This window comes from Papaver somniferum, chromosome 5 (assembly GCF_003573695.1).
Source record: "Papaver somniferum cultivar HN1 chromosome 5, ASM357369v1, whole genome shotgun sequence".
NCBI lineage: Eukaryota > Viridiplantae > Streptophyta > Magnoliopsida > Ranunculales > Papaveraceae > Papaver > Papaver somniferum.
Genome location: NC_039362.1, coordinates 64,594,682 through 64,611,438, shown reverse-complemented (window position 1 = coordinate 64,611,438; position 16,757 = coordinate 64,594,682). Strand labels below are relative to the sequence as shown.

Below are 16,757 nucleotides of genomic sequence, written 5' to 3'. Positions count from 1 at the left end.
GATCTATTACACCAGAAGATTCCATCTTATATTTTATTTTCATCAATAATTTTGATTTTAGATCTTCAGGTAATTTATAAGTTCAATTCGATTGTTCTTCCCCCTCTTCTATGCGATTGTTCTGCTGTCTCGAGGTTCTTTTTTGTTCTTTGTCGTTTGGATGTCTTAAGATTTTCTATACTCGCTCAATGTAACCTTAATTATAGCTTCATTTCTTATTTAGTTTGATGTAGAATAATAAGAGGCGAGTTTCCAAAGAAACAACAGTAGAATGCTCCCGGAAGAAGAAAAAAACAGTAGAAAGCTCCCGGAAGAAGGAAAACACAGTAGAAAGCTCCAGGAAGAAGAAAAAAAGCCACAGAGAAAGAGGTAGTCCACTAAAATGTATTTACTGTTTATTAACTTAGCACAAAAAATATTTTTGCCGCAAGGATTATCACGAAAATATTGTGCTAACTAGGTGTTGCACTTGAGAATTTCATTCTGCATTGGTGCAATATAAATATTGCATCTACACAGGCAGTGCAGAAAATACATTTCACCATTTTAATTTTATACTGAAATCAAAATTCATTAGAAAGGGTGAATTACACAGCAAAGGCAATTTCCTCTGAAATTACTTCAGAAGGAAACACACACCTTTTCTTAGTTGCATGATTTTTTCGCGCTAGTTTCGCTAGACCGTTTACCTGTTGCTTACATTACTATTTAAAAACAGACAACGAGATGTTACGAGAAAATCCAATTCTACACCTTCTTCACAATTATGAACAAGAGAAAATTCCGTCCAATGCAGTGACCAGTGTGCTTCATTGATTGCATTGACTGGAGAGATTTGTCTGACACATATATAACCTTTTGCGATTTCACTTGTGAAAACCAAAAGAGTACAAAGCTTGAGCCTCTGTTTCGATTACTGAGTGTGCATATGATGTCCAGCACCTTGCTGCTCCAAATTGTTGATTAGATTTGTACCAAATGATCCCGCAACCTGCAATAATAGAATTGTCAGACATAGATGCATCCACAAACAATAAATCGCAATTTTCTTTAGTACTTAACATATCTTTTGATAAAAGCAGTAGCTGTCTTTAACGACATTGAAGTGACTGGAGTCTTTTTAAGAACATGAAACATAGTACTTAACATCAATTCGGGAATGTATTCTTTTTATAAATAAAAAAATGACACAATTTACACCATTATTTATGTCATTATGGAATTCTGACCTAATTGATGCTTAGCAAGTTTTTGTTGGAATTTCAGCTCCTTAACCTTTATGCTTTACCACTAAACATCATCGAAGCTAACTACATGCTGAAATTAGACTTGAAACTAGTATTACCATACTCAACAACTCATTGAAAATAGCACCATATATGGCAAGAATACTACACATAGTTCATATCAAAACAGGTTATTGTACAAGGAAATAGAACACACAAAGCACTTGACTTTCACGACTAATTATCAACTTCTATTTCCTCACATTACTTCATGATGGAATGAAAACAAATTGGATTTTAAGGAAAACTTGTGAGGCTAGAAGAGAGTCCTATTCATGCTTGCCACATGTCACTCCAACCTTTCCATCATGAGTTGAAGGACACCTCATGACTACATTGGACACCTCATATGACATGTCAAGCTAAAGGACATGTCATGCTTAGACTCAACCTTATCTAGCATTAACCTTAAGCTAGTTTGTAGTGCATGATTAATACCATAAACATGCCTTAATGTGGATTAAGACTAATCTGACTTAACTTAATCTAAACAAGCATTACTTTAACCATATGGGATTTGTTGCGCAAAACACAAAAAGTCTAACACTTTTCATATTTGTTGATGTTTAACTTTTAATAGTAAAACTTAACTGTGCCTGCAATCATGGTACAAAAAACGAGGTCAGCTGCTTTGCATTTAGGGCAGGCTTTGGTCTCTTGTGCGAACTCTTTGTTGGTGAAAATAAATTAGTGCTGAATGATAAACAGCGGGGTCTATTAGCAACAACTCCTTTCTGGAATTTACTACAGGTATTCATCAATAACCAAATAACTATAAACGAGTTGGGAAGACCAAACGCTGAGATCAAGAAATTGACTGACACGTATAAACACTTAAAAGATAGAAAAAGAGGATTCCTAGTGCGTGAAGAAGAAGGATATGAACCAACTCCTGAAGAAATGACTCTTATTTTTGGAATGAAAATATTGGAGAATGGTATACATGACTTTCTAGAGACACGATTAGTGTGTCCAGGAAAAAATGACTTGTGCAAGAAGTACTTCGGCGGAGCTCAAGCCACATAATTGACTAATATTAAAGTGAAAAGAGAAATTCTTATAAGCGCACAGGGAAACGATGAGGAGGAATTTGTTCGTCTTTTGGCGCTTTACTTGTGTTGCACCGTCTTCTTTACAAAAACTGGAGGATCGAGTTTGCCTTGTAGCTACCTAGTATTGGTAGAAAGCATAGATGTTATAAACAACATTAGCTGGCCTCATTTAATCCACAAACACTTGATGGATAGTATTGAAAAATCTAAAGGGGATTATAAGAAGATAACTGGATGCGCTTTTTATTTTCTGGTGAGATAAAAATTCTCAGATCCATCAAAATCATTTGAGATAAATAGATAGTAACATTCATGTACTTGTTTTCCAGTATTGGTATGCCGAGAGAAGTAATAATTTGATCAAGAAAAGAGAAAACCATGAAACAAGCTTCCCAAGATTCATGAGGTGGAGTCTACAGAAAATATCAGAAACTATCCACACTTTTAAGAGTTCTTATTTTACAAATATCAAGGTAAATTCCAGTTTCATTTTTCTCCTAACGATTAATATTAATTTACCATGGAAACACATAGGTCTCAAAACTAGTATTTCACGTTAGCACATGCAAAATAGGTGGAGAAAGTACTTATGTAGTAACCAGACCTAATGACGTATCTATTTTACATTTTTAAATTCCAAGTAGGATTTGTGTGATTATTATTGAGAAAATACTAGGAAATGCTCCTGCTCGTATTTAACTCCTTCAACAACACAAAATTCGAAAACAATGAAATCTTATGTTTTGATGTACAATATAATTTTGAAGTGTTTTTTCTTGATTTTAATAATGAAAGAATGTTATCATATGATGCCTGAGCGGAATATGATTATACATAATAGTTTTAATCAATACACCTATTTCACCGTATCAAGTAACATAATTTTTTGAAAATTGACGAACCCATGTATCCATATTTACTGCTATATTAATTTTTCCTGCTGTAGCCAAATTTTGGTTCTCAAGTGGAAAATGATTTGGAGAAGACCCTAATAACTCCATTTTACGTGAAATCACAAGTGGAAAAGCTCCAAGAGAAGATCACAGAGCTTCAAAATAAAATAAATGATCAATGATAAAAACAAAAGGTTGTAAATGTAAAGTTGTGTGAGATCCAGAAGTTTCTAAGTGAGGATCCATAAGCTATGGAAGTTGTGAGGAAGATTTTGGAAGATCTCTTGAAACAAAGCAAAGAACAGCCACGGAGAGAACAAGAAAACGAAGACAGTCATCCACACACAGAGCAGGAGCATACAAATGTATCTGGATCACAAAATGCACGACATCCTAATTCAAGGAAACCAGCACAAGAAAATAAAGATACAAATCAACAGCACCAGAATAATCACAAAATGAACCACACCTGCAGCAGGAAAATAACAAGGAAAAGAGGGATTTGTTAGACAAGGAGTTGGGTACATAAATGAAGGAAAAACAAAAAAAGGAGGACGAACGAGTAAAGCAGGATCTGTAGGAAGCAAAGGAACAGAAAATTCGTGAAATACATGAAAAACGAAAGGAAGAGGAACGAGTAAAGCATGATCAGATATCGAAAGAAGAGTTGGCTAGAAAAGAGGAAGATGAACAAAAACTACGTGAAATGCTGGAAAAGCAAAATGAGAAAGAGGAACGAGTAAAGCAGGATCTGTTAGCGAAAAAGAGTTGGCTAGAAAAGAGGAAGAGGAACAAAAACAACGTGAATTGCAGGAAGAGAGGGAACGAGCAAAGAAGGATCGGTCAACCAGAAGAAAGGAAAACCTGGACCAAGGAACACGTGAACGTCAGGAAAAAAGAGTAAAGGAACTGCGTGAAGGAGTAACGCGGGTACAGGAAAAGGCCGCCGAAAAAGAACGAATTCAGAAGGAAGTGAATATCACTGTTCGAGAAAGTATACGTGGCTGTAATGATTTAGCCTCAGTACTTCGTCAATTTGGATTCAGCGTTCCAACCAGCGCGACATCGAAAGAGGTCAGTCATTGCCAAAATACTACGATAGAGATCTAACCGTCAACCGTAGTCTCATGTTTCGCTTTCAATAATTTTGTTTAGGTTTACTCTAATGAAAATGATTATTATTCAACATATGACAGAGCTTGAAAGTGGTGACTGACCAATAACGAAGTAGGGAAGCATATGGTGACATTCCGAAATAAACAACAAGTTGCATTATTGGATTAATCTAAAATTGGCTATCTGACGCAAGGATATAAGCCACTTTTTTTTATTGAAATTCAAACCGCTTGGCATATTAATAATGTAAAAGCCACTTGTTAGATTACTGTCTTGATAAAGGAGTTCTAATTACGTCCAATCAGTATAAACCCTATTAATTTTCGCGTCTAAAATTGATGATGTCATACACATCGATTCTATTTTCTTTCCGTATATAAGATTATACTAGAATAATTTGTTACCGGTCACATTTGTTGTTGATAGGTACCCCATATTAATTAAGGGTGTCTTATTTAGTTGACCCTAAACTTTTGACTTAGTATTAACAATAGGGTTAGTGGAATTCATATATTGCTTATACGGGAATATGGTTTACATTAGTGCGGCTAATTAAACGTTAGTGCAGCTAATTTAGTTAGACGCTAATCAGCAGGAAACGAATGGGGGGTTCATAATATAATTCAAGACCACGCTATAAGAATGTATATGTCCCCGATGATGCAGGACATAAGGAAAGTGAAAGTGATTTGAGCAATGGACAAAACAAAGAACTAGCAAGCCAATCGGTTCCATCGACCATGAACATTCATGACCATAGATAGATTTCATTAGAAAAAAATAATGTGCATGTGGGATTTACTTTTTTAATTTTATTTTTTTGCATGTACGGCATTAAGAGTTTTTCCGCACAAGGTCGTCCAAATGTCAGAGATGGCCATTACATTAGTATATATGCTTAATAGTTCACACATTTGTTATTTATAAACAATTCACTATTACTGTTGTTTTCGTATTCTACCGGTTATTATTTCCTGAATGTCCTGGATCAACTTGTTTTTCATTTATAAATATATCTTTCTTAATACATTTCCAACGTCACAGAAGATAAAAAGAAAGCTCATAATTGGAAATAGTGTTGGGTGTTTTTAATCATGTAAATGATGTATAATTGTTCGATGGAATAAATGCAAATTCTGATTTCTCTATATTTGGAGGATTTTTTAAGGACATACATTTTATCTGAGTTACAAGAATTTATTTGCAGGACTAAAATATCTGATGTCTAGACACAATACTCTAGAAATCCATTAAGCACCGGGTTGCGTATTTTGCATGACTGATCATTTAAAAGTCCACTTCCACTTGAGTTTATACTGGTAATTAGTGTGATTAATCGGCTAAAACCATCAAGAAAAGCAGGTATGCTGTAACAGTGTATTTAACGAATACAAAAGGAGAAACGAAAATTGATAAATGAGAATAAGTGGTGGCTTCGTACCTTTCAGTAACAATTAGCTTTTCCGTTTTTCTTATAAATTGCCGCGGTCATATGCATTTCATGAGTAGATGTAACAAAGATGGAGAAAGCTTACTTGGAGCTTTTAGCCTCGTGAGAACTCTTAAAAGAAGTAATAACCAATCTTTTACTTTCACCCCAAAAGGAAAGAAAGTATATTGTATGATATAACCATATCACCAGTATTAGGGATTTGTACAAGATTGATTGAACCGATCAAAAAAAAAAGAGTGATTGAAAACTATGTAAACAGAACATCGGTTACAGTTTCGTATTTTCCAAAGTAACGAAAAAAAATTAGGGAGACAACAAGATTTGAACAAGAAAATGATGCAAGTGTTCTGTATGTGGAAAACAGTTAATAGTTGAGAATTTGTAATCCATTTTCGATGTTGCTCATTTGGGCAACAGATATGTGATCCTAAGATCTAGTAAACTCTTACGGGTAAAAAACAAAACCAGAAAACTGAGAGAATTTAAACCCAAACTGTTATCCTTCGAACATAACTCTGTCTTGCCTCAATGGGGACAAAGTGACAAACCATTGAACGAATGAGGATTTCGTCTGTAATAAAAAAAAGGGTGCAAGCACGAGTTAGAAGCCAACAACCATATAAAAAAACTGCAAAATAAAACTAACCAATACATTAGCATATTGTTACTGCTCGAAATTGGGCAACTGAGGTATGTTTTGTTGTAACGGATTCTTGTGTTGATTGAAATAACAAACGTAAAAAGATTCTTTTGCGAAAATAAAACTTAAAAGAATCAATAGAAACCTAATACAAAAATCATACAGTCAATGTTTATAAAAAAATAACAATCTAATTATTGTGATTAGAGCTACGTGCATGATGAAATGGTGTAAACCAGAGAAAGAGGAGAAGATGACACAAAATAAAGGTGAAGAGAAGAGAAAGAGAGAAGAGAGAAAATCTTATGGGAGAACTTATAAAGTACGCCCGTTTTATTGACCTCGTTTTTTTGTTACCCCAGTTTTTTACAGATTTTCCAAAGTGCCCCAACTGTTTAGTTTTCCATCCTAATTACTCCCTCCGTCCTAAATTAAGAGTCAGTTTTGACTAAATCAAGATATTAAGGAAATCCTATAAATTGTCATGACTAGCCCTTTACTATCTATTTAATATTATATTATTACCAAAACTAAATTATTAGTGTTCAAATAAGTAGAAGTTTATTAGGAATTTTATAATTATTCATAAATGTTTTTATTTAAAAAAGGAATGACAATTAATACAAAGATATTGAGTAAGTTTTTTTTTTCCTTAAATATGGTGATATTATTTAAGATTTGGATATTAAAAATGATTTTATGATTATATAAAATAAAGGGTACATTTGATAGTTTAAGGGAAAAGTATATCTATAAACAGAGCAAACAGATAAAAATGGACATACGAAAGTAGAAATTAGGACAGATAAAACAGAACAGAGGGAGTAGTTAACACTAGTTTACTTTCTTTGAAGTTTACTTATTTACCCTTTACTTGTTAGTACGTTTACCTTCTACATCATTTTTCCAATTTGTCGAGCTCGGTTCAGGATCATGTCAACATTTTCAGGTTCGTTTCATCATTCCCTGAAAGGGTTTATAATTCCCAAGTGTCTTCGGGTTTTTGGTTGGTGGACAATCAATCTTCTACAATGTTTTTCCAGTTAGTCGAGTCCGGTTCAGGGTCGTTACACCACTTTCAGGTTCGTCGAGCCTAGTTCAGGATCGTTACACCCTCTTTCAGGATCGTCGAATCATTTATCCGCTCTACCAAGGAGATGTAGTTCAGGGGTAAATATGAATTTTAATTGGAAAGATAACTGCCACCTAGCACTTAACTGGATGGAATTTGCCTTTTGAATAAAACAGGGTACTTTAGAAAATTTGTAAAAAACGGGGGTACTTTTGAAGTGTACATTTCAAAACAGGGGTACTTTTGAAGTGTAGAAACTGAAGAATAAGATTAATAACCGTATTAAGTTGTCTAACACTGCCTATAATTTTATTGCGGTAGGATCCGTTGACATGGTTATATAGACACAATCTTCACATTTTAGCGTCATTTTTTCTACTGAGCCCAACCAGTAATGAATTTGAAGCTAATTTTTGGGTGACATGTTACTCATATAAAACTCTACGTTCCTACCAAAAATGAGAGTATTTCGAATGGTGGGGATAAAACTGGATGCATCCTGATGTAAATTAAAAATAAGAAAAAATATTTGAAAATGGGTAGCAGGATGAAACTGTTTACATCCTGGCTATATTTACATTCTCATCCATTTGAACAGTATCAAATTTTACATGTCTTTTTCACCCAAGAATTGTTGATTTTGATCCATTTGACCAATTTTGTGTTTATAGTTTTTCTCTCTATGTGAATAAACAAAGTTCTACTGGTAGAATATTTTTCACCCCATATGTGAAATGTGAAAGAAGAAAGCTTGTTACTTTTGAATTTTAATTTATTTTTTGATCAGAAACAATGAAGAAGTTTCCACACACAAACTTTCTAGACGAGAAACAATGAAGAAGTTTCCACACACAAACTTTCTAGACGGTAAACAGTGGAACACAAGACCTTTCGAGCTCTCTATCCGTTTACTGAACATACCCAAAACTTCTAGACTTTTCCTATCTTCTACCCATTAGGGAAAACTCTACTCATTCTAGGACCCTAGAGCTCAGCTAGTCTATACCCTCTAGACAAAACGATAACAAGACGTGACGGGACGAGAGTCACGAGACGTCTTTTTCCACGAAAATCCAGTCTCACTCTAAGGTTGTCTAGGGCAGTCTAGCATTTTTGGTAGACAAGTAGCATTTTCGCATTTTCCCCGAGCACTGACCGTGGTTTACACAGTAATTCTAGGTTTAAAACTTTAAATCTCCGTAATCGAATAGTCAGAGACCTCTAGGGTCGAGTTCCTTATTTACTCTACGAACTAGAATATGCCTCTAGGGATAAGGCCCTTCTTTACTCTACGAACTAGAATAGACGTAGCAAGACCCTTCTTTGGGTATGTACAGACTCGTCTGCTTTCCACGAAAATCCAGTCTCACTATAGGGTTGTCTAGGGTAGTCTAGCATTTTTGGTATACAAGTAGCACTTTCGCATTTCCCCCGAGCACTGACCGTGGTTTACACAGTAATTCTAGGTTTAAAACTTTAAATCTCCTTAATCGAATAGTTATAGACCTCTAGGGACGAGATCCTTCTTTACACGATATCCAAATTGAATTTGGACTTCCATAAAATTGTAAATACAAAATTCCAAACACAATAAGTTGTGGTTTCCTTTTAAGTTTGTAATTTTTGAACCAATCATACATTGCCAAGTTTCTCACATAAATTTTGTCACTTCATGAATTTCTAAATTGAATTTGGTTTCCTTTTTTTAATCTTTTTCCTTAAACCAATCATACGTTCCAAGTATCTTCACCAAAGCACTTGTTTCACAAAACTCAAAAAACCCATATTTCGGCCAATAGGAAGCGAGGATTTCCTCACCATTCAATTATGGGGTAGTCCGAACGGTTCATATGAACTCTATGTAATTGGGAATTTTAATTCCTAGGAATCCAATTCCCTCCAAAATGATAGTTTTCCATTGCATTGGTCCAATGATGTAATGGATTTGGTTTCTGGGGTAAAAACAAAGGTAATTGAATTACCTCAACTGAACATGAATTTTTTGGATTGGAATCAAATTCCTTGGAATCCAATTCCAGGAATTGGATTACCTTATAATTGAAGTAATTCCTAGGATTCTAATTCTCCCAACCGAACGAGTTATATATTTGAGGTAGGGAATCAAGGTTTAGGGGAATCCCAACCCCATAGGAAATGGTATTTCCTCAATTTAAGGGTATAAATCCCTCATTGGAGATGGTCATAGAAACCCAAGAACATTCAATTGGAAGGATCCGAATGACTTAGTTGAGGTAAAGAGAGGTCCAGATTTGTTCTTGCAGTAGATAAATCAATGAAAGAGGGACAACAAAGCTCTTGCTCGAAGGAAGTGAAAAATGCCGTTTGAAAATCCTCTACAAGTGAATAATGTCGTTTGTAACTCATCCACAAGTGAAGAATTTCGCTTGCACGACCTAAAACTAGAAGTGGGCTTGAAAAAGATATGGGCCTAGAAGAAGACTTTCCAAGAGGACCCAAGATCTACAACCGTTCAACACCCAGAAGCTCCACAACATCCAACGACATCTCCATACGTCACATCAACAGCTGAAGCATTCGTCCAATACCCTGAAGCATTCGTCCAATACCCTGTATCCTTCCCTAATAAAACAGAAACCAAACACCACCTTTATATCGAAAAGCTTTCAGCTTCTCTCCAATGGTCCAACCTCTGCAAAATCTTCATTTCACCTTATTCCATCAAATCTATCCCCGACCATCTCTGATCAAATCCACCCTCTAAGTACACAAAACACAGTAAACAATAGGTAGGGGCCCTTGCGAGTCTGCGATACGTCATGGGGATATGTTTTGGGGTCTTGTCTAATCCTTAGCTAGCTAGACATCCTCAAATTTCACCCACACAATAAACAATAGGCAGGGGCCTTGCGAGTCTGCGACACGTCATGGGGATATGCTTTGGGGTCTTGTCACGTGTTGCCTCGTCTAATCCTTAGCTAGCTAGACACCCTCAAATTTCACCCCTATAGTGCGGAATGACGCATAAGGCCATCACCTCCCTTCTTCTGGGACAAACAAGGGGGGGGGGTTATATTAACATTGAATTGGACTACTAAGGTGATGACACGTTATGGGAGAAAGATTTTGGGGAAATATTTGGCGGGGGTGGGGGTGTAGTGTAGGGAATAGCTGTCTGCAGTACTGCAGTTTTACTGTCGCTCCTACCTGTGAAAACACAAAATTGGTTAAAAAGACCAAAATCAATAATTCCTGGGTGAAAAAGACATCTAGAATTTGATACTGTTTAAATGGACAAAAATATAAAACAAGCCAGGATGTAACCAGTTTCATCTTGCCCATTTTCAAATACTTTTACTTATATTTAATTTACATCAGGACGCATCCACTTTCATCCTTGCTATTTTTTAAGTTTAAGCCAGGATGAATCCAGTTTCATCCTTGCTATTTTTTTGTCCATTTCACCCATACTAATTTTTACTCGTCCATTTGAACCATGTTTTAAATTTTTTTGGACAAATGACCCATTTTCCGCTGTGAAAATGGTACTTTGCACGTTATTTTATTTTGTGCACCCTATTTTTGGTAATAATACTAATACGAGTAGATATGAGTATTTTTACTGTTTTTTGTTATTTTTTCTACAACTAATATCCTTATAGGTAGCAATAAGAAACTTTAAGATGATTTATCTTTCAGACTATACCACATATAGATATATGTATGAGCATAGGGACCCATGTATATATAGTATATATTTTGTACCTTGTTTTTAAAAAAAACTAAAAAATTTATTGATCAGCTGGAAAATTATTGAGTTGATTCATGTTGCATGTTGTTTGTCTGACAGACTTAGCTACAACATCTGCAACGCAACCTGATTATCATCTCTACAAAAAAATGAATATTTCTTGAACTACTAATAGTGAATTAAGAGTGTAAATTTAGAAATACCCCTCTTTCTTCGCGTGCTATATTAATATGATTTTATAAACAAAAATGATACGTTGACCGAATAATAAGCACTGAGGTGCACCGTTTGAGAGGGGTGGTGGGGCCCACATTAGGGGCTGGGAACCGTGAAAATCACCGCGTCTCACATCCCCAGGGGGCCCACCAGGAGAAAAAGGGGGCATGTTTTTAATTTTTGTGGGGCCCACCATTTTTTGTGTCTCGGCGTGAGAATGGCGGGATTATCATCTCGGTGTATTAAGCATTTTTGTCATCCGATCCCCTCTCGGTGCCCACTTCGGTTGCTGGGCTTCGGTGGATGTAGCAAAGTTGTTTTATAAATCTAACAAACCATTTTTTTTCATATATTTTTGAAGCAAACGAACGAACGAACTATACATATTACATATGATGATAATAAACACAATATAATAACATGGGTTGTGGTGTAGGACTAAGATTGGTATATGTAAAATTTCAAGGGATGTAGCAAACATTATATATACCTTGTTAGGTTTCACTTTCAAAGCTTTAGAAAAGAATTGGTTTGTCTAGACTTGTATTATACAATTAAAACCATGAATTTGATCCCAGTACAATCTCCACTCTGCTGTTTATACGAACGACTAGTCGTCGACTTACGTCGTGACATACTGCTCAGCATGAAAGCTACTTCTTTCTGGATATGGTTAGAAGAGGTCGGATTCCCCAACGTTGTTTCGGGTCTGCTTAATATAGACGCTGCTGCACTATCACTAATATTTCAAGAAGCTGTTGGCTGCCTCAACTGCATCGAATCTCCATTACCTCCATTATTTTCTCTAACAGGAAATATCATTCAGATTCCATTAACCAAAAGTCTGATGTCTTCGAACGATATCAACTACACATCTCTATACAAAAACAGGTCAAGCGCACTGAGACGAATCTCCTACGCTGTGAATGAAATTTATGTCAAGGAATTTGACGATATCATCCAGAAGGTGTCGCCAAACAATCCACCCCCATCGGTTCCCCCTCTGCCGAAAGAAAATAAACACCGACCTGGAGTTGTTCAAGTTGAAAAGTCTATTTCCGGAGGATGATCGATTTTAAAGGGTTCATCACTTTGGGTAAATCCATTATCTGGAAGCTCTAAAACTATATTCCTGATATTCGTATCTTTGATCCAGAATAATTTTAGGTGTTTTTTATGCTCGTGCCTTTGGTGTAACAGTCTATAGAGATTATTCAAAACCCTAAAAAAATGGAAAATGCTTGTTATTATTCAAAAATATGAAAGATAAATGGTAGTTTGCGATAACTAATCGGAAATGCTATTTGGCTCCCTATTCTCCACCTCCCTATTCACCTCCCTATAATCTAAACCTCACATCCATATTGAGATCCGCATTCAGGTTCAGGTGAGGTTCACCATTCCCCTAATTATTGAATTCATAGTTTGTACGCTGTTATACCACTTTTGAAGTTCATAACTTGTAGGACTAGTCAAAATTGCTCCATGACCTATGTGACTAGTCGAAATTCAAAAAGAAAGCACAAAGAGAAAGCACCAATTATCGAGTTCATAGTTTGTACACCGTTATACTACTTTTGAAGTTCTTAACTTGTAGGACTAGTCAAAATTTCTCTAGGACCTATGTGACTAGTCGAAATTCAAAAAGAAATCACAAAGAGAAAGCATCAATTATCGAATTCATAGTTTGTACGTCGTTATACCACTTTTGAAGTTTATAACTTGTAGGACTAGTCAAAATTGCTCCATTACCTATGTGACTAGCCGAAATTCAAAAAGAAAGCACAAAGAGAAAGCACCAATTATCGAATTCATAGTTTGTACGCCGTTATACCACTTTTGAAGTTCATAACTTGTAGGACTAGTCAAAATTTCTCCATTACCTATGTGACTAGTCGAAATTCAAAAAGAAAGCACAAAGAGAAAGCACCAATTATCGAATTCATAGTTTGTACGCCGTTATACCACTTTTGAAGTTCATAACTTGTATGACTAGTCAAAATTTCTCCATGACCTATGTGACTAGTCGAAATTCAAAAAGAAAGCACAAAGAGAAAACACCAATTAACGAATTCATAGTTTGTACGCCGTTATACCACTTTTGAAGTTCATAACTTGTAGGACTAGTCAAAATTGCTCCATTACCTATGTGACTAGTCGAAATTCAAAAAGAAAGCACAAAGAGAAAGCACCAATTATCGAATTCATAGTTTGTACGCCGTTATACCAATTTTGAAGTTCATAACTTGTAGGACTAGTCAAAATTGCTACATTACCTATGTGACTAGTCGAAATTCAATAAGAAAGCACGAAGAGAAAGCACCAATTATCGAATTCATAGTTTGTACGTCATTATACCAATTTTGAAGTTCATAACTTGTAGGACTAGTCAAAATTGCTCCATTACCTATGTGACTAGTCGAAATTCAAAAAGAAAACACAAAGAGAAAGCACCAATTATCGAATTCATAGTTTGTACGCCGTTATACCAATTTTGAAGTTCATAAGTTGTAGGACTAGTCAAAATTGCTCTATGACACTAGTCGAAATTCAAACCGGAAGCACAAAGAGAAAGCACCAATTATCGAATTCATAGTTTGCCAACTGTCCTCACTAAAACGCTCGTTTCACAAAACTCAAAAAAGACTTATTTCGGCCAATATGAAGCGAGGGTTTTCTCATCGTTCAACGTGAGAGCTAATTTTATCTAGGCCTTTAAGTCTTTAGATATTGAAACTAAAAACTAGGTGATTTAAATTTTTAGGAAGCAATTGATAAGGCAGATTTGGAAAAAAATTTTACTCTTTATGTTGTTTCTTAATTTACGTGAAAAACTCTACAACGTCAAGTAAACTGAAATGGAGGGAGTATGTTTTACACCGTATATTTAGGTAAGGTGCTTCATGCTTGTGGTTGTGGGTGGGGTATAAACGTACTGGAAAGAGAATGTGTTTTTCACCGTATTCGAGAAGACTTCTAAAATCTACTCGAGAAGAGTTATTATTACGAAGGGTAAAATAGGTCGAGGGTCGAGATTAACCCTCCGCACCTATTATATAGGCGTAATTTTGGTTTTTATTTGTACCACTAAATAGGCGGAGTCCTATTTTTAAGATGAAATTTCTCCTAAATATCCTCATTTATTGTGTATGGAAAATTGTGTTGAGAATATGACAAAGGGTAAAATAAGAAAAGGAAGGGAAAATGAGGAAATCAATATAATTTTCTTAATCTAAGAGAATTGGTCCCCTCCGATATGGGGTTTTGGGATAGGGTGAGACTGTATGGAAAAGCAAATGTCTCGTCTTGTCTCGTTTGGCCTCTTTCTCGTCTTTTCGGTCTTGTGCAGGAGCAGTGCTATCTCGTCGGTCTTGTCAGCAACATTTAAGTATACTACTTACACACGAATGATGATATTTATTTAACTCTTTGATAAATACAGACTTACTATAGTTGGACCCAGGCTCTTTTATGCATATTTCTTATAGTAACAATAATAATCAATTAAAAAGGTAATTTTAGAAATATCTCCTCGATCAGAGAGATATCTCATTTATTTATGAGGAAGACAAAATTTTAAACCAACTAGCTTGTCTAATTTGGGACGGAGGAAGTATGTCTTTAAGATTTAGTATTAGTCCGAACATGGTGGAACATTTCTTTTTAACCATTTGTTTTAGCGATTCTAAACTCATCGAAGCCCCATACTGTGATTTGTCCGGAAAGAGATTCGAACAAACATAATTGTTCGTTCTGTGCATTGGGATAGGGATGGGCAGGAGTGGTCCCCACAACTCCTCTCACACGGTGTGGATCATAGTTCTTTATTTCGGTGGGTTAATCATTTCGTTTTTTTATAACTTCTTTTTTCACATCTTTTACTGTGAACATTTCATTTTGCTCCTAAGTTTTGAATGAAGATTTTTCCGAAGTGGAACTTTGCTTTCAACATTTTTTCTTACAAAAATTTCCTTTTTCACATTCTTTACTTTGAAAATTTCGTTTTGCACTGTGTTTTGAGTGAAAATTTCTGTTTTCATCTATGTGAGTTCATCCTTTTACTGGTGTTAGACTCCTGTCAGATTATCTCTCATGTAACCGATAGGTTATGTGAGGCGGTTGTTTTAGTGTTGTCTAAAATGTTGTATATCTATAATTTTTGTTAATACTTTGTTTTCTTATACTGTACATGAAAGCGTAGGTTAACATTTGTCTTCTTTTTTTTCTTAAATGCTAAATTCACTTTCAATCTTGCTAGACCCACCGAAGAATTTGCACCATGAATGCACCGAGGGAGACTGCACGGACCCAGGGCACGGTTCGATGCATTGTGATAGGGTTGGGGCAGAAGTTTTGCATTTTTTGTTAAAGTGAAAACTTGATTTTACATTCTTTGTTGAAATTTGAGAATATTTAGTCTTGCACCTGTATTTATGTATTCAGCTGTGTAAGTTTTGTGTTGAAAATCTCAAAACTTCTTGTTTAAACCTGTGTTTCGGGTGAAACGATGCGTTTCACTTGTCACCTTTCTTTAAAAGATTGATTGGAAACTTCTTTTTCACCTGTGTTACGGATGATAAATAGTGTTTTCACCTTTATTCTACCATTATAGGTTTTGGCATTCTACGACGGGGTGCAAGATAATGGAGAAGTGGGAAACTGTATTAGTTCTAAAATGGGGGACTTTCCCCCGTCAAAAGAAAAAACACTAAAAAAACTCCTAAAACGGGGGACTTTTGCCCGTCTAGTTCAAAAAGTTTCAAATTTTTTTGACGGGGGACCGTCCCCCGTCTAGTGTTTCACTACCAACCGCTCGTTCAACTGAACGAGTGCATGAACATGTTCGGGGAAAGGGTAGGGTAAAGACTACCCATAAGAGCCTCTAAGAACATATCCTATGGGTAGTCTCCAAATAGAGACTAACTCGCTCAAATGAATGACCACTCAATCAAACGAACGAGAGAACCCATTATGGGCAAATACAAAAAAAAAAAGACACTACACGGGAGATAGTCTCCCGAGCAAGTAACAAAAAAATGAAATTTTAACCAGACGGGGGACTGTCCCCCGTCCAAAATAAAAAAAATAATCCAAACGGGGAACTGTCTCCCGTTTGGAACTAAAAAACTTCTAAAACGGGGGACTGTTCCCCGTTTGGTGCAAATTTTTTTGCTACACGGGAGACATTCCCCCGTGTAGCCCTATTTTTCCTGACGGGGACAGTCCCCCTTCTAGTGTTACACTCCCAACTACTTGTTCAACTGAACGAGCGCATCAACGGGTTTGGGGGAAAAGTGGG

General features: G+C 35.8%; 1 protein-coding gene across 1 annotated transcript; it reads left to right on the top strand.

Annotated features, from left to right (window-relative positions):
• The first annotated feature begins 12,020 nt into the window (after window positions 1-12,020).
• Window positions 12,021-12,527, top strand: LOC113279131. The gene has a single exon (XM_026527836.1). It carries the CDS (start codon window positions 12,021-12,023, stop codon window positions 12,525-12,527), a length of 507 nt encoding a protein of 168 aa, XP_026383621.1.
• Window positions 12,528-16,757: the final 4,230 nt, after the last annotated feature.